The 20,895-nt window shown below is 36.0% G+C and overlaps 2 protein-coding genes across 2 annotated transcripts; both read left to right on the top strand.

Annotated features, from left to right (window-relative positions):
• The first annotated feature begins 232 nt into the window (after positions 1-232).
• On the top strand, positions 233-17,322 carry LOC111197372 (ribonuclease inhibitor-like). Its single transcript, XM_049466660.1, has 12 exons — positions 233-324; positions 792-965; positions 1,755-1,928; positions 2,676-2,852; positions 3,005-3,178; positions 3,311-3,484; positions 3,571-3,747; positions 7,615-7,797; positions 15,711-15,878; positions 16,022-16,189; positions 16,642-16,815; positions 17,142-17,322. The coding sequence occupies exons 1-12, from the start codon at positions 233-235 to the stop codon at positions 17,320-17,322; spliced, it is 2,016 nt and encodes a 671-aa protein (XP_049322617.1).
• A 427-nt stretch (positions 17,323-17,749) lies between these two features.
• Positions 17,750-20,507, top strand: LOC111188384 (probable serine/threonine-protein kinase DDB_G0288147). Its single transcript, XM_049466423.1, has 3 exons — positions 17,750-17,919; positions 18,083-18,244; positions 19,589-20,507. Exons 1-3 carry the CDS (start codon positions 17,864-17,866, stop codon positions 19,968-19,970), a joined length of 600 nt encoding a protein of 199 aa, XP_049322380.1. The 5' UTR covers positions 17,750-17,863; the 3' UTR covers positions 19,971-20,507.
• The last annotated feature ends 388 nt before the right edge of the window (positions 20,508-20,895 follow it).

The raw sequence follows: 20,895 nt of genomic DNA, 5'->3' as shown, positions 1-20,895 counted from the left end.
AAGTGATGTGCAATTGATCAGTGCGCTATAGATCGCTAAAATAGAGCGCATAGTCTGAAATCACTTGAAGTAAAATGATGGTGTTTTCTGAGGAAGGATTATTAAACTGTACTGTACTGCTAGGATTAATTATACTGTATACTTGTCTCTCTTTAGTTTTTCATCCTGCAGCGTAACAGAGGAAGGATATGCTGCTCTGGCTTCTGCTCTGAAATCAAACCCCAATTCACACATGAAAAAGCTGGATTTGAGTGGGAATGACCCCGGAGACAAAGGAGTTGAGCTGATTACTTCTGTATTCATGAATTCAAAGAAAACTCTGAGGTAATGAATATTTTAATTAACAATCCATTCTTAAAACATTTACTATTTTTTACTATATGTGAAATATATTACTTAAATTTAGCAACATTACTTTCGATTAAAGTAGAATTACAAGAAGAGACAATCATATCTAGAGATTAAGTAGAAATAAAAACACAATAAAATCAGCATTGTGTTCTCTCCTCACCGACGTTAACCTAAATACATCATATGGTGACAACTGATGCTGATGTTTAGAAATATAGTATTGTCAAAGCAAAGCATACAAAGCTATTATACCCATTCCAGCCCATTGCAGACATTTATTATAGATTTGGTTTAATTGTCATCTTATATAATTACACAATAATGGTATAAACACTCTGATAACAGAATCGCTGTATTTTTTACCACAAGATAACTAATATTACCAGTGTTTTATCCATCATTGTTTAATTAATGTATCTGTACTGTTGGTCTCTCTACAGGCTGCTGAAAAGTGATGCTGCAGAGGAAGCCTGCACTCGTCTTAAACAAATTCTGAAAAGAAACCCTTTACTGCAGAGGGAGCTTGATCTGAGCAACATTGAACCAGAAAAGATCTCAGTTAATCAGCTGTCTGCTCTACTGGAGGATCCTCACTGCAGACTGCAGAAACTCATGTAAGCAGTGAAATAAATAATATACAGTTTTAAACAGAGCCTGAGTTGTTGTCTATAGAATAGTACAGTATACTAAACGCTGATGGACTCCAATCCTGTACACTCTTACTGGCTCCAAAGCTCAAGAAATGTCAGGTCCTGTATACTCAAAAACATATAAATAGATTTAGGATTCAGTTCTGTGGAATTTTTTGGGTATGTCTGAAGCTTTGGTGTGGCTGGGCCTTTCAATAGGTAAAATTATATAAAGTATGTGTTAAAGAACATTAAAGCTTTGTTTTAGAAGAAGTCCTGAAAGATTCTGTAGTAGCTATCACAGTTCCTTGACTTGAACACAATTGAAAATTGTAATGAGTTTTAAAGACATCTGAAATGTCTCAGTAATGATGCTAAAAATGGTATCTGCCTATGTTTCTCGTTTGTAGCAGATCAAAATAGCAAAAGATTACTAATTACTATAGATGCGTGTAATTAGGGTTTAAATAATTCTGAGATAGCAGTGAACATTTTGTTTTGAATTTAGAGAAATTAGAATCATTTCTGAGCTATTTAAATTGTTTTTTTTGTTAACGACAGTAAAAATATATATCACTAGCCAATATTACTGATCAATGAACAAAAAATAAATGTGTATAATTATGTGTATAACTTTGACACAAGATACAACATGCAGACAAAAGTGTTTAAAACCTATTATTATTAACTATTTTAAGATTTTAATTATTCGAGTTTTTTATTAAATTAAGCCAGTTTGTTTTTATTTTGTGTTTGTATTATCTTTCTCTGTAGGATATATAAAAGAAGTATTACAGAGAGAGATTGTGCTGAATTGATTTCTGCTCTGCTCGTAAATCCTTCACACCTGAGAGTTCTGGATCTGAACAAGAATAAGATAGACGGATCAGGACTGCAAAAGCTCTCTGATCTACTGAAGAATCCTCACTCTAGACTGGAGAAACTGAAGTAAGTAAAATATGGGCTTAAATATGTATATTTTAAAGCAGCTAAATCATATTATAATATATACAATATGGGACAGTATTATAAAACTTATTTTAATCATGTGTTAATTGTTTATTGATTTCACTGGAGTACTTTTAAGAATCTCTGCTCAGAATGTATTGCACTAATAGTGTCTAGTGGGATAGAGCAGGCTGCATGTGCAAAGCAGGTGTGCATTTTGGCACACACACACACACACACACACAACACACACACACACACACACACACACACAACACACGCACACACACACACACACAACACATGCACACGCAAATAGGGATAAGGGGTAAAAGATGCAGCAACTGTCCAAGGAGCAGCACAAGATTATCTGCTCATAAAATGTGATCATTAGTCTCAGCTCTAGCTGCTGAGTGCAATGCAGTGCTGTTGCATCAGACGTCCTCAGAGCTGCTATAAGAAAGATTGTTTGTTGTTTGTTTATTCCCTAGTGAGTTCACTATATAGCAAAACACTACAATATGAGTCATATCAGTTTATAGGGGAAACATTATTGCATAAAATATGCATAACAATCCTACAGCATACCACACTGCAAAATTGTCACATGCTAGAAGATTTCCAGTCCAGCAAACCTTACAGGAAAAACGTGTTTTTTCCATCACTCACAAATACTACATTACTGAATACAGTGTCTTACTGCAAGTGTTCACTTTGTTTATTCTGTTTTTTATTGGTGTTTTTTAGTCTCAGTAGTTGCTGCATCTCAGAGGAAGGATATGCTACTCTGGCTTCAGCTCTGCAATCGAACTCTGCATCAAACCTTGTAGAGCTGGATCTCAGAGACAATGATCCTGGAGACACAGGAGTGAAGCTGCTAACTGATTTACTAAATAATCCACACAGAAAATTGAAGACAATTAGGTGAGCTAATTTTGTAGAATTTATTCTACCCTTTCTGCCACTAGGATCAACTAAAACATGTCGTGTTTATTTTTTTAAACGTAAAAAAGATCAATGTAATCAGGGACAGTATAAAAAGGCAATAAATATGTAATAATATTCTTTATCTCCAGGCTGCTGAACAGCTCTGCTGCAGAGGATTTCTGTGCTTTTCTGACTGAAGTTCTAGGAACAAACCCTTTACTGCTGACAGAACTGGATCTGAGTGAGAAAATAACAGGAGACTCAGCAGTGCAGCAGCTCTCTGCTCTACTGAAGGATTTACACTGCAGAACTAAGATACTGAAGTAAGATTTTAAAATGCACACTATTAAGTATATTAATGTTTTGTTTTTATATTACTGTATATTAGTGAGACTGAAGAATCACAATAACAAAGTTATAATTCTTTCTGATTTATGCCTTTTCTTCTCTTGTAGGTTAAATAACTGCAGTATTACAGAGCGAGACTGTGCTGCTCTATCAGCAGCTCTGTGTTCTAATCCTTCACACCTGATAGTGCTGGATCTGAGTGGGAATAAACTAGGGGACTCTGGAGTGAAAGAGATATCTAATCTGCTAAAGAACTCAAACAGCAAACTGAAGTTGCTGAAGTTAGTGTTTTACTAAAGCTAAACAAAGATAATCATGATTTTTTTATATTGATTATTTTTTTATTGTAATATCTGTTTTTCTTCAGTCTCTCAGACTGCAGTGTATTGGAAAAAGGCTATGCTTCTCTGGCTTCAGCTTTAAAATCAAACACCTCATCACATCTGATAGAGCTGGATCTCAGAGGAAATAACCCCGGAAACAAAAATGTGATGAATCTTTATTATTTACTACAGGATCCAAACTATAAACTGAAGACACTGAGGTGAGAGAAATACATTTATTTTATTATGCATGAGCTGTGGTATCTTTCAGACTGTAATTAACAAACTACTTTTTCCATTTATAGTTCAGCACATAGTTGCATACATGCCAGCATACTGCACCAAGTAACTATAACTAGGTTAAAAACTAGACTAGAAACACCAGAGAGAGACAATACATCAAATACATCTAGTAATAAATCTTGTAATATAAACACATAATATTTTCACTTTAAGGTCAAATTGTTTCAAGAGACATACTGTAAAGTGTATCACAAAAGTGAGTACGCCCCTCACATTTCTGCAGATATTTAAGTATAACTTTTCATGGGACCACACTGACAAAATTACACTTTGACACAATGAAAAGTAGTCTGTGTGCAGCTTATATAACAGTGTAAATTTATTCTTCCCTCAAAATAAATCAATATACAGAAATTAATGTCTAATCCACCGGCAACAAAAGTGAGTACACCCCTTAGTGAAAGTTCCTGAAGTGTCAATATTTTGTATGGCCACCATTATTTTCCAGAACTCCCTTAACTTTTTCTGGGCATGAGCTGGCGGATATTTAAGACTTTGCGCTCCCTCACAGATGTTCTATTGGGTTTAGGTCTCGAGATGTGCTTGGTCATCACTTTTACCCTCAGCCTCTTCAATAAAGCTGTGATCGTCTTAGAGGTGTGTTGGGGTCATTATCATGCTGGAACACTGCCCTGTGACCCAGTTTTCAGAGGGAGGGGATCATGCTCTGCTTCAGTATTTCACAGTACATATTGGAGTTCATGTGTCCCTCAATAAAATGTAGCTCCTCAACACCTGCTGCACTCATGCAGCCCCAGACCATGGCATTCCCACCACCATGCTTGACTGTCAGCACGGCACACTTATATTTGTACTCCTCACCTGATTGCCACCACACATGCTTGAGACAATCTGAGTGGACCCTGCTCTTTTAGAATGCTGGATGATCTTGGCCACTGTGCTGCAGCTCAGTTTCAGGGTGTTGTAGCCTTGGCCATCTTCGTGTAGTGCAACAATTCGTTTTTAAGATCCTCAGAGAGTTCTTTGCCATGAGAAGCCATGTTGGAACGTTCACTGACCAGTATGAGTAAATTTGAGAGCTGTGCTACAAAACTAAACACACCTGCTCCCTATGCACACCTGATACCTAGTAACACATGATATTGTGAGAGGGAAAATGACAAGCATTGCTCAGTTTGGACATTTAGGGGTGTATCTTCTAAGGGATGTACTCACTTTTGTTGCCGGTGGTTTGGACATTAATGGCTGTATATTGAGTTATTTTGAGGGAAGAATAAATTTACACTGTTATGTAAGCTGCACACAGACTAGTTCATCATTGTGTCAACATGTAATTTTGTCAATGTTGTCCCATAAAAATATGCCTTAATATCTGCAGAAATATGAGGAGTGTACTCACTTTTGTGATACACTGTAGACAAAGCATGCAAGCACATAATCTTATTTATAGAAAAACACACATAAAGGGCCCTATTTTGGCAATCTATAGCGCACTGGTGAGTTGTGCTTTGCGCTGATTGATTTAGGGGCGTTTTGTAAGAAACCAACCAGGCACTTTGGATGCAAACGCAGACAGGTTTATTAATCCAAATCAGAAGGCAAAAAACGAAGTCAAAAAACAGGCAAAGTCCAAAAAAACAGAAAGTACACACTAGGCAAAAATTGTAGTCAAGGATAAGCAATAGATAAAAAAACAGGAAAACAGTAACAACAATGTGGCAATATCTCGCAACTTGGCAGTGCATGAGTCTAGTATATATATATATATATATATATATATATATATATATATATATATATAGTCCTGTAGATGTGTAATCTCCCACAGGTGTGTGGGAGGGGTGGAGTCAGCCTCAATACTCAGGAGAGGTGGATCTTAAAGGTACAGTGCGGGCAGGTGTAACATGTTTCCTGTGTCTTTGGTTTGGTGAAGGCGCAAAAAATATGCCTTGTGCCACTCAAAATGCGCAAAAAAAGGTGTGTAATAATTCTCCTAAGGCAATGGAGCGTGCAATGGGACACGCTGCTCCAACATGTCGTGCGTGTGGCATTTTGGAGTGCTGAACGGGACTTTAAATAATTAATTAATATACACTGCTCAAAAAATAAAGGGAACACTAAAATAACATCCTAAATCTCAATTAATAAAATATTCCAGTTGAAAATCTTTATTTATTACATAGTGGAATGCGTTGAGAACAAAATAACAAATATAAACTACAAAATAAAATGATTAATGTAAATCAAAATTATTTTTCCATGGTGGTCTGGACTTGGAATCATACTCAAAATCAAAGTGGAAAATCAAATGACAGACTGATCCACCTTCAGTGGAAATTCCTGAAGACAAGTTAAAATGAGGCTCAGTAGTGTGTGTGGCTCCACGTGCCTGTATGACATCCTTACAACGCCTGGGCATGCTCCTGATGAGGCAGCAGATGGTCTCCTGAGGAATCTCCTCCCAGTCCTGGATTAAAGCGTCAGTCAACTCCTGGACAGTCTGTGGTGCAGTGTGGTGTGGGTGGAAGGAGCTAGACATGATGTCCCAGATGTGCTGGATTGGATTCCAGTCTGGGGAACAGGCGGGTCAGTCCATAGCATCAATGCCTTCATCATGCAGGATCTGCTGACACACTTCAGCCACATGAGATCTAGCATTGTCCTGCATCAGAAGGAACCCAGGGCCCACTGCACCAGCATATGGTCTCACAATGGATCTGAGGATCTCATCCTGGTACCTAATGGCAGTCAGGGTACCTCTAGTGAGCACATGAAGGTCTGTGCAGCCCTAGAAAGAAATCCCCACACCGTTATTGACCCACTGCCTAACTGGTCATGCTGGAGAATGTTGCAGCAGCAAAACATTCTCCACGGAGTCGTCACACTCTGTCATGTCTGTCACATGTGCTCAGTGTGAACCTGCTCTCATCCGTGAAGAGCACAGGGCACCAGTGGCCAATCTGCCAAACTTGGTGTTCTCTGGCAAATGCCAATCGCCCTGCATGGTGTTGGGCTGTAAACACAAGCCCCACTTGCGGATGTCGGGCCTTTATACCACCCTCATGGAGTCTGTTTCTGACAGTTTGAGTAGAAACAGGGATATTAGTGACCTGCTGGAGGTCATTTTGCAGGGCTCTTGCACTGCTCCTCCTCTTCCTCCTTGCACAAAGGAGGAGGTAGCGATCAGTGTTGCTTCCTAACTGGACAGGTTGATTTCACAAAAGTGTGGTTGACTTGGATTTACATTGTGTTGTTTAAGTGTTCCTTTTATTTTTATTTTTGAGCAGTGTATTTTATATTTTAATAAATGTACCCTGGTGTTAATAAACGAACTATATAAAGCTAAGATATAGCTTCATGGATCTGTGTATTTCACATTTTTTTAAGTTTTTAATAATTAACGGGCAGTGTGAGAAGCGATGTGCTTTGATTTTTTTTTTTTCAAATATAAAAAATATAAAAGTGAATTTCAGTTACATAATAGCAAAGTGAAATAAAATAAATTTATGTTCAGTCAAAGTGCTTTTCGTTTTTTATTTTTTATTTTCTAAACTGCAGGACGTGACAAAGATTGAGTGAGAATGAGCATGTGTCAAATTCTCAAACAGCAGAAAGCCTATATCTGCTATATTAAGCTACATTTATTATTCCAATGTACGGAACATAAATATCAATTCTTCTAAATGCCAGAAATAAATACAACTAAAAATTACTTATAGTTACTGTGCACATTTTAAGTATATTTTATTTTATAGTTGATTGCTAAAGGCTCTGGGCGAGGTGTTTTTTGGTGTGTTTTTTAAAACAATCTCCTCTCTTTGCAGGCTGTTGAAGACTCCTGCTGCAGATGAAGCCTGGGCTTCTCTTTCTGCAGATCTGGGAGTGAATGTCTTACTGCAGACAGAGCTGAACCTAAACAGGAATCCAGCAGGACTTTCAGGAGATTCCAGAGTGAAACGACTGTGTGATTTACTACAGGACTCACACTGTAAACTGAGAAGACTCCAGTCAGTATTCTTATTTGTTTCAGTAATAATAAATATACTTTACTGTGATACATTAAGTAAATATACAGTATTGTGCAAATGTTTTAGGCACTTGTGGGAATTTTAAGTAAAGAAAAAGCTTCTAATCTGGACCGTAAGTGTTTATCAGTAAAACACTAGCATTACAATAAATAAAAACAAAGCAACTTTACAAAAAGCTCCTCCACTATCTGTCCTCCATCTCTGAGTTTAGTAGTGTTATTCATAGTTCTCATCATATCAACACCTGGTTTGGTAAATCAGAGCTTACTGATGTTAAATCAGATGAGCTGCTGATGGAACTGAAAATATTACCATGCTGGCTGAATGCATCCAGGAGAAATCTGTAACTAAACTTTGTTCTACAGCTCAGGATATAATTTATTTATGTATGTTTATTTGCATCTGTTCAATCATACAAAGTGCTTTTTTCAGGCAAAACACTCGTATTGCTAAGATAAATGGATTAGCATAATTTGCTTTGGTGCCTAAAACCTTTGCATAATACTATATATATATATATATATATATATATATATATATATATATATATATATATATATATATATATATATATATATATATATATATATCCGAACTGCGCTTTAACAGAATTATTTTAGTAAAGTAAAGTCATGAAACAGGCCTGGATGAAAATGATGGTAACCCCGGAAATTTATGTGACCAAAAGGACATGTTAAATTAAAGTGTGTGCACTAATTAGCATCACAGGTGTTTACAATCTTGTAATCTGTCAGTGGGAGAATATATAGTGCTACAGGTAGTCACTGTGCTGTTTGGTGACATGGTGTGTACCACACTCAACATGGTCCAGAGGAAGTGACAGAAAGAGTTGTTTCAGGAAAAAAATATAGACAAGCATGTTAAAGGTAAAGGTTATTAGACCATCTCCAAGCAGCTTGATGTTCCTGTGAATACAGCTGCACATATTATTCAGAAATTTAAGATTCATGGGACTGTAGCCAACCTCCCTGGACGTGGCTGCAGGAGGAAAATTGAAGACAAATCAAAGAGACTGATTATACAAATGATAACAAAAGAGCCCAGAAAAAACTCTGAAGAGAATAAAGGTGAACTTCAAGCTCAAGGAACATCAGTGTCAGATCACACCATCCGTCATCGTTTGAGCCAAAGTGGACATAATGCGAGACAAGCAAGGAGGACACCATTGTTAAAATCAAAATGAGGAGGTTCTGTTATGTTCTGAGGTGGCTTTGCTGCATCTGGCACAGGATGTCTTGAATCTGTGCAGGGTACAATGAAATCTCAAAACTATCAAGGGATTCTAGAGAGAAATTTGCTGACCAGTGTCAGAAAGCTTGGTCTCAGATACAGGTCATGAGTCTTGCAACAGTATACTGAACCAAAACACACAGTTTAAAACACCCACGAAGAGGAAAACATTGGACCATTCTGAAGTGGCCTTATATGAGCTCTTACCTAAATCCTATTGAGCTTCTTTTGAAGGAGGTGAAACATGCCGTCTGGAAAAGGCACCTTCAAACCTGAGACAACTGGAGCAGTTTGCTCATGAGGAGTGCATGTGCCAAAACAATGTGAGGTGCAGAAATCTTATTGACAGTTACAGAAATAATTTGATTGCAGTGATTGCAAAAGTTTGTGCAACAAAATATTAAGTAAAGGGTACCATAATTTCTGTCCAGGCCTGTGTCATGAGTTTATTTTTTTTTTTTATAATTATGTTAAAGCGTGGTTGAAAAACAATGTGTGACTTTCACTTGTTCATAGCATTGTTGATAGCATTTTTATTTGTTATTACTTTTGTCAGATTCAAAATATTTCTGTGACCATTGTTGTTTTTTCTTTCATTAACCGAGGGGTACGAACAATTTTCTCCACATGCGTACATATGTATATATATACGGTCTCTATAGTTTTATATATATATATATATATATATATATATATATATATATATATATATATATATATATATATATATATAGATTAAACCCAGTACACCCTTATAATTTGGTTAGGAAAAAATATATAATTATATAGCAAATATATAAATATATGATTATATTTCATAGCACTCTTTGCTACAAAAATAACTCTTGCTAAGGTATTTTTCACACATAAGAAACGCACTTAAAACTTTTTTTTTAAATCAACAGTCTTTAATAAAATAATCCAGTCTTTTTATGCATGTAATCCAGCGCAGTATGTATGTATGTATGTATGAATGTATCAGAGGTGGAAAAAGTACAGAAAATTTGTAATTGAGTAAAAGTACCTTTACTTTGCTAAAATTCTACTCAAGTAAAAGTACCCATCTAAAAATCTACTCGAGTAAAAGTAAAAAAGTACGCAATTTAAAATTTACTTTGAGTAAAAGTTACTAGTTACTTTTAGTTATTTGATGTAAAAAAGTACAATAAATTATGTATAGGTGACTATAAACCGTATTTTTATATTTTTACAGTTAGCATAGCAAACTTGCCTTTGCTATGCTGCTATTTACATGTTTTTTTAACATTCAAGCAGATTGTTTAATGTTCCCAATAAAAACTTAAGGAAATATCATTAAAAACATGAAATCATACAAAAAAGAATGTTGGTCGGCGTATGCGCAGTGTCATAAAGAAGCATATATCGATAGGTAGCATAACTCGACAGAACACCGGTTCCCCCGAGCCGCACACACTGACCCCAGGCTACACTGATTCATACAGCATCTCTCCCTCTAACCGTAATAAACATTACTGGAAAAAGTTCAGCTGCGCTGCCATGGAGAACAAAACTCAGCACAAACTATGTGTGATAAAATCAGTGGAACATAAACACAGCGAACATTATGAGGCATTTCTCTCACCACCAAGACTTTCAGAAAGGTAAACTCAATTTGTGGACACAGGTTAAGCACATAACGTAGCACAGCTTTGATATGTCTCCAGTTTAGTTCAGCGTTGTTTAATATCTAAAAGGGATCTATGTAATCCATGATCATTAGCGAAGGTATTTAGGTTATATTTGCCTCAATCGCCTGTTAACATCGCACCAACAGATGCATTTCATACAGCTTTCAGTGTATTTAATATACTAATAGTTTAGGCGTTAATGCACGTTAGTAGCAAGGGTGTCAAAAGTATTCACATTCATTACTCAAGTAGAAGTATAGATACTTGGGAATACAAATACTTTTGTAGAAGTATCAACTTAAACCTTTTACTTAAATAAAAGTAGAAAATTAATGCCTTTAAAACTACTTAAAGTATAAAAGTAAAAGTAATGAAATTATAAATAGAAGCCTAGGCCGCACTACAGGGGCCTATAGTGCACTATATGACTAGATGACTATAAGTACTGAAATGGTGCTAAAAAGGTCTTCAGAGATTCTGAGGGATGTTACTAAAATATTTTACAGACAGCATAATACCTGTCCTTACTACATGCTTTACCAACCAACTGTAGAGTGTAACTTTGCACATTGAACTTACAAATATTGCATATAGCAATAATATAAAGTACCAGTCAAAAGTGTGGACACATTCAATTCTCTTTTTTTTTTCTACATGTGTTGCACATTGATATTAAAGCTATCAAGTCTATGGCATATTAATTTACAGAGTTATGCAGTAAACAAAACATATAAATAGTCAAAAAAAAAAACTTTTTTATAACTTAAGCTCCAAGCCTAATTTCCTCCACTTAAAAATATACAATTGAACATTCAATATTCAAAATATGGTAAAAACAAGATTTTCAGTGCTTTTCAGATTTTCAAATTTTTCATTTTAAAATGAAATATTTATATGTGTGTTTATATAAGTGTTTTACCGTATTTTTCGGACTATAAGGCGCACCGTATTATAAGGCGCACGATGAGTGAACGGTCTATTTTTAGTGTTAGTCCATACACAAGGCGCACTGGATTATAAGGCGCACTAAATGTCTCTTAAGCATGTCTCTTAACTGGAGCCATTTCACGGTCCTTACACACACACCGTAAGACTATGTTGAAGCACAGTTAGTATTACTCCGCTACGCTCCTGACAACGGTAGCCGCAACGCTCCGACAGACCATAATATTATGTTGAAGCACAGCAAGTACCGTATTACTCCGCGACGCTCCTGACAACGGTAGCCGCAACGCTCCGACAGACCATAATATTATGTTGAAGCACAGCAAGTACGTATTACTCCGCGACGCTCCTGACAACGGTAGCCGCAACGCTCCGACAGACCATAATATTATGTTGAAGCACAGCAAGTACGTATTACTCCGCGACGCTCCTGACAACGGTAGCCGCAACGCTCCGACAGACCATAATATTATGTTGAAGCACAGCAAGTACCGCATTACTCCGCGAGGCTTCTGACTATAATAGCGTGTTGTGCCGAATTCGGTGAATAAAACGGTTTTAAAACAGAGATAAAGATTGGATAAGTTTCATTTCTGGATGAAGTGATTTCCAGCGCTGTTTGGATATAACTGTGGATTACTTGAGACTGGATTGATGGATTCTCTTTAGTCTGGACGCGTTTTGAAGGTAGGACCTGTGGCTGAGCGCGGGTGTGTGTTCGGGGGGTGGCGGCAGTGACCGGAGGTTACCCCAGGACAAAAGGAGAGCCTTTTATTACTGGAAACATGCGCTCTGACGCAGCTTTAATTCATGAAACATACATCCTACAGTAAAAGCACAGTTCTGGAATCCGGAGATCCAGACGGATCGAATGGTGTATGACATGACCGCATTCGATGAAATATGGACGAACGATAAACGCAAATATGAGAGTTATGAATTATTAAAATCATAACCAAGGCATATTTCGCCCTAAATGTTTATTTTCTGAAAGGATATTCCGCTAAATAGGCTAAATAGCTCAAAAGCAGAGATTCTAAGCTTTAAAATGGTATATTGGATGTCTATATTGAACCTGTAACTGTTCATAACTATTCAGAAACACAGCCAGTTATGAAATATTAAATATTTCTGGCCCGCCGGTGGGCCAGCGCGTGTTAAGAGGTTAACTTTACTTAGAAGTGGGCGCTAAAAAGAAACAGTTTGTGCTATTACCCCAGAACGGGTGGAAAGGAAAGTTTACCGGCACCTTGTTCTGGCCACGGAGCTACAGTGGAAACTAGCTACCCTGAGCCCAGCCGAGAGGCAGTACGGCAGTCAAAGGTAACCGCGCGCTAGCCCAAGAGGGGGATCTTTTTCTGGCGTGGGTGAGGAATTCTGCACAACAGAGCGCCGTGTACCACATAAAATCGAGGTCAGTAAACACAAGCAAAATCCATACACAAGGCGCACTGCATTATAAGGCGCAATGACGATTTTTGGGAAAAAATAAGTATTTTAAGTGCGCCTTATAGCCCGAAAAATACGGTACAGTTCTTTATTTAGCTACAAGGTGGAATTACTGACTCCGAACCGATTTTATGTGGTACACAGTGCTCAAAAATACAACTTTGGTTAGCTACAAAGCTGCATCGCTTAATGGAATGTCTGAGCATTACGGCTACCGTAGTTAGGAGCCTCAAAAAGTAATACTGCCTCTATTATCACTTGAAATCTAAGCTTAATGTAAATAAACAAAAATGTTTTACTCATCCAAATATATGTTTTTAAGGAGAGAAATGTGTGTAGATTTACATCCAGGCATCGTTTGAAGCGAAACGTTTTTTTATACAGTAATACAGTTTTAGTGACTCAGGCACCCCCCAACAGCAAAACATGAAATTAGAAGGGTCCCCTACTATAACCCACCTTACTTTCTGCTTAAAATACCCTATAATAACTGGAGAAACATATACATAATCTTTTATTTAATAACAGATCTTAACATAATGTTAGTAGCTGATCATTTGTGTTATAGTGCATTTTTTATAATAGCTGAGCTTATTTGTTTGCACCTGCATTTTAGATGGCCCCTATGTCCCTATTACATAGTTCAAATAGACCAGAACCACTTCTCACAATTTACAAAAATGTGAGTAACCTACATTCTTCAAAAAGATTTTGTGATTGTGTTTAAAAAAACATTAACACATGCAATTAATCTATATATTGTGGTGAAAAAAAAATTGTTGAAATATGAATTAAAAACCTGAATCTGATTCTCACTACCCCCTCACACACACAAACTACAGTCTCAAGATAATCACAAAAGGTTGGTGTGACCAATCCTTTGTTTTTATCTATTGACACACCAGTAAAATAAACTTTAGTACTTTACAGTCATATGAAAAATTGTGGGCACCCCTATTAATCTTAATCATTTTTAGTTCTAAATATTTGGGTGTTTGCAACAGCCATTTCAGTTTGATATATCTAATAACTGATGGACACAGTAATATTTCAGGATTGAAATGAGGTTTATCGTACTGAATTGTACAGAAAATGTGCAATATGCATTAAACCAAAATTTGACCAGTGCAAAAGTATGGGCACCCTTCACCCTTCAATCATTTTATTGATTTGAATACTCCTAACTACTTTTTACTGACTTACTTAAGCACAAAATTGGTTTGTAAACTCATTGAGCTTTGAACTTCATAGCCAGGTGTATCCAATCATAAGGAAATGTATTTAAGGTGGCCAATTGCAAGTTGTTCTCCTATTTGAATCTCCTCTGAAGAGTGGCATCATGGGCTCATCAAAACAACTCTCAAATGATCTAAAAACAAAGATTGTTCAACATAGTTGTTCAGGGGAAGGATACAAAAAGTTGTCTCAGATATTTAACCTGTCAGTTTCCACTGTGAGGAACATAGTAAGGAAATGGAAGACCGCAGGAACAGTTCTTGTTAAGCGGCAGGCCAAGAAAAATATCAGAAAGGCAGAGAAGAAGAATGGTGAGAACAGCTTTTGCACACCTCAGGCGACTCTGTTTGTGGCATGCTTGCAGAAATTGCTTCTTTCGCATCACTTTCCTATTCAGCTTCTCCTTGTTCAAAGTGCGCTGTATTGTTGACCGATGCACAGTGACACCATCTGCAGCAAGATGATGCTGCAGCTCTTTGGAGGTGGTCTGTGGATTGTCCTTGACTGTTCTCACCATTCTTCTTCTCTGCCTTTCTGATATTGTTCTTGGCCTGCCACTTCTGGGCTTAACAAGAACTGTCCCTGTGGTCTTCCATTTCCTTACTATGTTCCTCACAGTGGAAACTGACAGGTTAAATCTCTGAGACAACTTTTTGTATCCTTCCCCTGAACAACTATGTTGAACAATCTTTGTTTTTAGATCATTTGAGAGTTGTTTTGATGAGCCCATAATGCCACTCTTCAGAGGAGATTCAAATAGGAGAACAACTTGCAATTGGCCACCTTAAATACCTTTTCTCATGATTGGACACCTGGCTATGAAGTTCAAAGCTCAATGAGATTACCAAACCAATTCTGTGCTTCAGTAAGTCAGTAAAAAGTAGTTAGGAGTATTCAAATCAATAAAATGATAAGGGTGCCCATACTTTTGCACCGGTCAAATTTTGGTTTAATGCATATTGCACACTTTCTGTTAGTACAATAAACCTCATTTCAATCCTGAAATATTACTGTGTCCATCAGTTATTAGATATAGCAAACTGAAATGGCTGTTGCAAACACCCAAATATTTAGAACTAAAAATGATAAAGATTAATAGGGTTGCCCAAAAATTTTCATTTGACTGTATTTTAGAAAAGCCAAAGGTCAAACAAACAAAGCATATTAGGTCAGAGAATCATAGACTCAGACTCTAAATTGATTGTACTGTTTTATATTAAAATAGTTTTTCATCCTTCAAACTCTGAATTAAAACTTTAAAACTCTTTCAAGTACTTTATGCAGCATTTTTAATTACACAATAAACAGGTATTGATGTTGCCTTCTCAGTTTTACGATTCTGTCCTGATCTTTTGCTTTTAGAATCAATAATGATGATCTAACAGAAGAAAGCTGTTCAGCTTTAGCCACAGTTCTCCCCTCATCCAGTCTGAGAGAACTGGACCTGAGTAACAACAACCTGCAGAATTCAGGAGTGAAAAAGCTCTGTGAAGCACTGAAGAATCCTCTTTGTAATCTGGAAACACTGAGGTAAGATCTTCTGTGATTATCATTTATATTCTGATAGCACTTTAACAGTGAAAGAAATTAATGATGTGTTTTCTGAGGAAGGAATAAAGAACTGTACTGTACTGCTAGGATTAATTACTCTGTATTCTTGTGTCTCTCTTTAGTCTTTCATTCTGCAGTGTAACAGAGGAAGGATATGCTGCTCTGACTTCAACTCTAAAATCAAACCTCAAATCACATCTGAAAAAGCTGGATTTGAGTGGGAATGACCCCGGAGACAAAGGAGTTGAACTGATTACTTCTGTATTTATGAATTCAAAGAAAACTCTGAGGTAATTAAATTTTTAATAAACAATTTATTCTTAAAGCATCTACTATACATCAACTATTTTACTTAAATGTAGTAAAATTACTTTCAATAAATGTAGATTTATAAGAGAGATTAGTCAGTTTACCTGTTTGTTAAAGGGCCAAGATCTTACCTGACTGCATTTCATAAGAGATCGTAATCACATCTAGAGCTATACAGTAAATAGAAATATAGTAAAAATCAACATTGTGTGCTCTCCTCAATGAAATTAACATCATATGGGTATTACTGAAACCATTATTTTGAAATACAGAAGAAATAAGTCATATTGCTATCATTTATTATGGGTTTGGTTTAGTTGTTATCAACACTCTGGGGCAGTAGAATATCAGTTTGTCATAGGATAATTAAAGTAAACTGTGTTTTATCAATAATTGTATGATTAATGTGTCTGTGCTGTTGGTCTCTCTACAGGCTGCTGAAAAGTGATGCTGCAGAGGAAGCCTGCACTGTCCTTGAACATATTCTGAAAAAAAAAACTTTACTGCAGAGGGAGCTTGATCTGAGCAAAATTAACCCAAAAAAGATCTCAGTTAATCAGCTGTCTGCTCTACTGGAGGATCCTCACTGCAGACTGCAGAGACTCACGTAAGCAATAACAAATATAGTTTTTAATAGAGCCTGTATTATTGCCTACAGACAGTTTTCACCTTGTTTATTGGCTTTGCTTCAAACTTATATTTTGCTTGGGTCCACCTAATGCCTTGAAATGGCCCCATTTAGGCTGGTAGTGTACATAAAGAAATTTGTTTTATCTAACCCAACAAAACACAAATAAATCCAAATCATGCTAAGCAGTAATATTTAACTGTTACATAAAAAGAAAATGTGGTAATATTTGCTGTTTTTCTCAAATAGATGAAAGAATAATAAATATACTAATTTATCTCTTCTTTGTCTCCATCTCTCTTCAGACTGTATGAAGTTGGCAGTATTACAGAGAAGGATTGTGCTGGTCTGATTTCTGCTCTGATTATAAACCCCTCACACCTGAGAGAGCTGGATCTGAATGAGAATAAACTACATCAGTCAGCACTGAAAAAGCTCTGTGATCTACTAAAGAATCCTTGCTGTAAAGTGGAGAAACTGAGGTAAGTTATATTGATGAATATATTGATTTTTATAGCAAAGTTGTAAATTTATCAGAAATGTAATATTCCATTATTCAAGAGTGTTGATGTTACACAAATTATTGTATGTGTTATATGTATGCATATTTATTATTAGCACATTAAAATAATGACTATTTCTATATTTTTTGTGGTAATAAATATTTTTCCTAAATTGTTAGATTATTAGATTCAGTGTATGATCTGTATAAAATACAACATTGGATAAGTGTTCTGTAATGAAGTTGTAGTGGAATGTGCAATTCTGCTAATTTGTTATGCTTATGTATTCTTATTGAATGCGGTTGAACTCTTTTGCTACTTATGGAATGCAGACTTTGTGTCCTTTTAAAGTGCATAGTGTTTATATAATTGTTCCAAAGTAAAGAACCTGTCATATTTTCTGCAGACTTAAGAATTGCAGTATTAAAGAGGAAGACTTTGCTGATCTGACCTCAGCTCTTTGTTTGAATCCAACTCACATCAAAGTTCTGAATCTGAGTAAAAATAAACTAGGAGATTCAGGAATGAAGCAGCTCTGTGAACTGCTGAAGAATCAGGAGTGTAAACTACAGGAACTACTGTAAGTAGATCAGTTTTATAAAGTATAAGAGAGAATCTAATCTTTAACAGTCATTCTTCTCTCTCTCATATAACAACTGATCTCATCTTTGTGTTACTGAAATGTGCTATGTATATTATTATGTTTGTTAATAGAAAATACTAAAGAATATGTTTGTCTGCAGGCTACAGGGGTGCAGTATAGGAGAGGAAGGCTGTGCTGCTCTAAATTCAGCTCTATCCTCAAACCCCTCTCACCTGAGAGAATTTGATCTGCAGGGGAATAAACTGGGAGAGTCAATAAAACAGCTCTACGAGCTAATGAAGAAATCAGGATGTAATTTACGGTAAGAAAACTCACAATGATCAAAGAACAAAGTTACAACATGACTGTGCTGAGATTATATGAATTATTGAAAATCTCTTTACTCTATTTTAACTTATCAACTGGTTCATATTTAGAACTTTGAACATATTAAATATTTAATTTATTATGTATAATATTTAATGTATACAATTTAGCTCATTACAAGCATTGAACTTTCGCCCCGTTTCCTGCTGTCTTTTTTTAAATATTTCTCTGTTTGTTTTGTTCGCCATGTGCTCTTTATATAGTTTCTGTCTTTGTTTCCACACCTCCAGGATGTTAGTGATTTTACCTGTGCTTAATTTTGAGTCTAATTACTTGTACGAACTAGTTTTAAATATAAACTAGTATAAATATAAAAACATATATAAAATATATAGAAAAATATATCAAGTTGAGTATACTCCAGTACATAAGCAGAACCATGGTTTTGGGTTTGGGTTTTGAATATTAAAAAAATGACAAACAATGATGCAGCCATTAATTGCAACATGTGGCTGAACAACATTTTTTACTGTATTAGAAACATATACAAACTGTAAAACATTTTTCATCGTGTATAGAGGAAACAGAAAGAAAATAAATGATTTAATATTTTTTTTAACTTACCAAACACACACTGTTAAGATTTGTATATAGTATACACCTTATAGTATTAATATGTAGCACACAATTAGGATGCAGCCTAGGTATAAGGAACCCCTTTGTTTCAGAGTTTCTTTGTCTGTATTTGTATATTTAGCATTAGGATCACTGTTTGTTTCAGGAACCTTAGTTTGCTTGCTTGGCTTCTTTCAGTTTGTGCTCTCCTGTGTCTACCTCTGCATGTTTTGTATTTAATGCTTGTGCTTTTTTTGTTTGTTTTGTTTGTGGTCTGTAGTTGTTATTTGTTTACAGATTTACGGATATTAAAGATATATTAAAATTGGTTTTAAATGAGGAAAACGGCAAAATAATGCAACCTATCACACAAACTAAAAACTTTATGAGCAAATAGGTTTCCCACAAGAGTATTAGCTCTAAGACAGTAATTCTCTTTGTTAACTTTGTTAAACAATCTAATTTCTAATATTTTGATATTGACATTGTCCCAAAAAGGCACAGGTTTAAATTTGTATTTTAGCATATTCAGTAGCTCTTGTCAAGTCAAATTTCCAAGTTCCATTGAGTTGGATCAATGTGTTAACACTTTTAACTTAATAACTTAGTATTCAAATTCCATTTGTTTCACCACCTGACATTTATACCGCATCACTGTTTTATTATTGTGTTTAGAAATATGGAAAATATTTGTCCTAAAAAAGTTTACTTGTTTCACTCACAGGTTAGATAAATCTACACTGGACTGGATTACTGGATGGCTTCCCTGGAATTGGGGCAAAAAACATCATCATAAAAAAGGAACAGAAAGTTCATCTGAACAGAACAAAAACTTGAGTACAGAGAATCAGGGTGAAGCTAGTTCATCCGAACCGAACAATGACTTGAGTACAGAGAATCAGGGTGAAGCTAGATCATCTGCACAGAACAAAAACTCGAGTACAGAGAATCAGGGTGAAGTGAGTCCAGCTGAACAGAACAAAGATGCGAGTACAGAGAATCAGGATGAAGCTAGTTCAGCTGAACAGAACAATGACTCAATTACAGAGAATAAGAGTGAAGCTAGATCATCTGCACCGAACAATGACTCGAATACAGAGAAATAGAGTGAAGCTAGTTCACCTGACCAGAACAATGACCCGAGTACAGAGAAACTTGGTGAAGCTAGTTCATCTGACCAGAACAATGACCTGATTAAAAAGAAACACGGAGGAGTGAGTCTAGGTGACCAGAACACAACAGAGTGTGCAAAGAGTGACTGTAAAGTGCAAAGCAGAAAGTCTGGAGCAGTAAAAACACAGTTCCTCAGATTCACCCTCTCAAGGACTGAATAAACGGAAGGGTAGAAAATAGCAGAGAATGATAACTTTCCTCTCAGCCCTGAAACAGATCCCTCATTCTCTTTCCATAAAGCTTCCTGTGTCTCCTGATTGTTCATGTTGCTTGTGTATTTGATTGTATTTGTATTTGACATTGATTTTTTATATGACATCATTTTATATACTGCATTATATATTGCATTCATCACAAAGTTATTTTTAGACATAAATTGACAAACTGTAAAACAAATTCCTGGTGTTATAAAATTATACCTCTGCTTTAATGAGCTTCATTTCTTTAGATTTATTGTAAAATCTCATATCAACACAGTCAATAAAACATATTGTGGTTTATTAACAGCACAAGCCTTCTGAACACACTCATTAAGAAATAATAATTTACCACATTGTTTTATTTATGCTGGGAGTCCAAAAATGGTTAATGTTCTGAGTTTCTTTCTTTCTTGTATTTATGTTTTTACTCTTTGAGGATGCATCCTTACACAGCACACACTTTCGCACTATTGTATTTTTCATCATACTGTTAAAATTGAATCCAGCAACACCTTTCCCCAACGGAAATACAGACACTGCTCAGTTTTTTCTAGATGTTGTTGGAAAGTTGGTTTCTTTAAAAGGACCCTGGCCAAAGGTATGTCTCCAAGTCTTACAAGAACTGATTATCAATACTCAGAATGGCAGAACATGTAAC

The sequence above is a fragment of the Astyanax mexicanus genome, chromosome 17, assembly GCF_023375975.1.
Source record: "Astyanax mexicanus isolate ESR-SI-001 chromosome 17, AstMex3_surface, whole genome shotgun sequence".
NCBI lineage: Eukaryota > Metazoa > Chordata > Actinopteri > Characiformes > Acestrorhamphidae > Astyanax > Astyanax mexicanus.
This window is presented reverse-complemented; position numbering and strand designations above follow the sequence as displayed.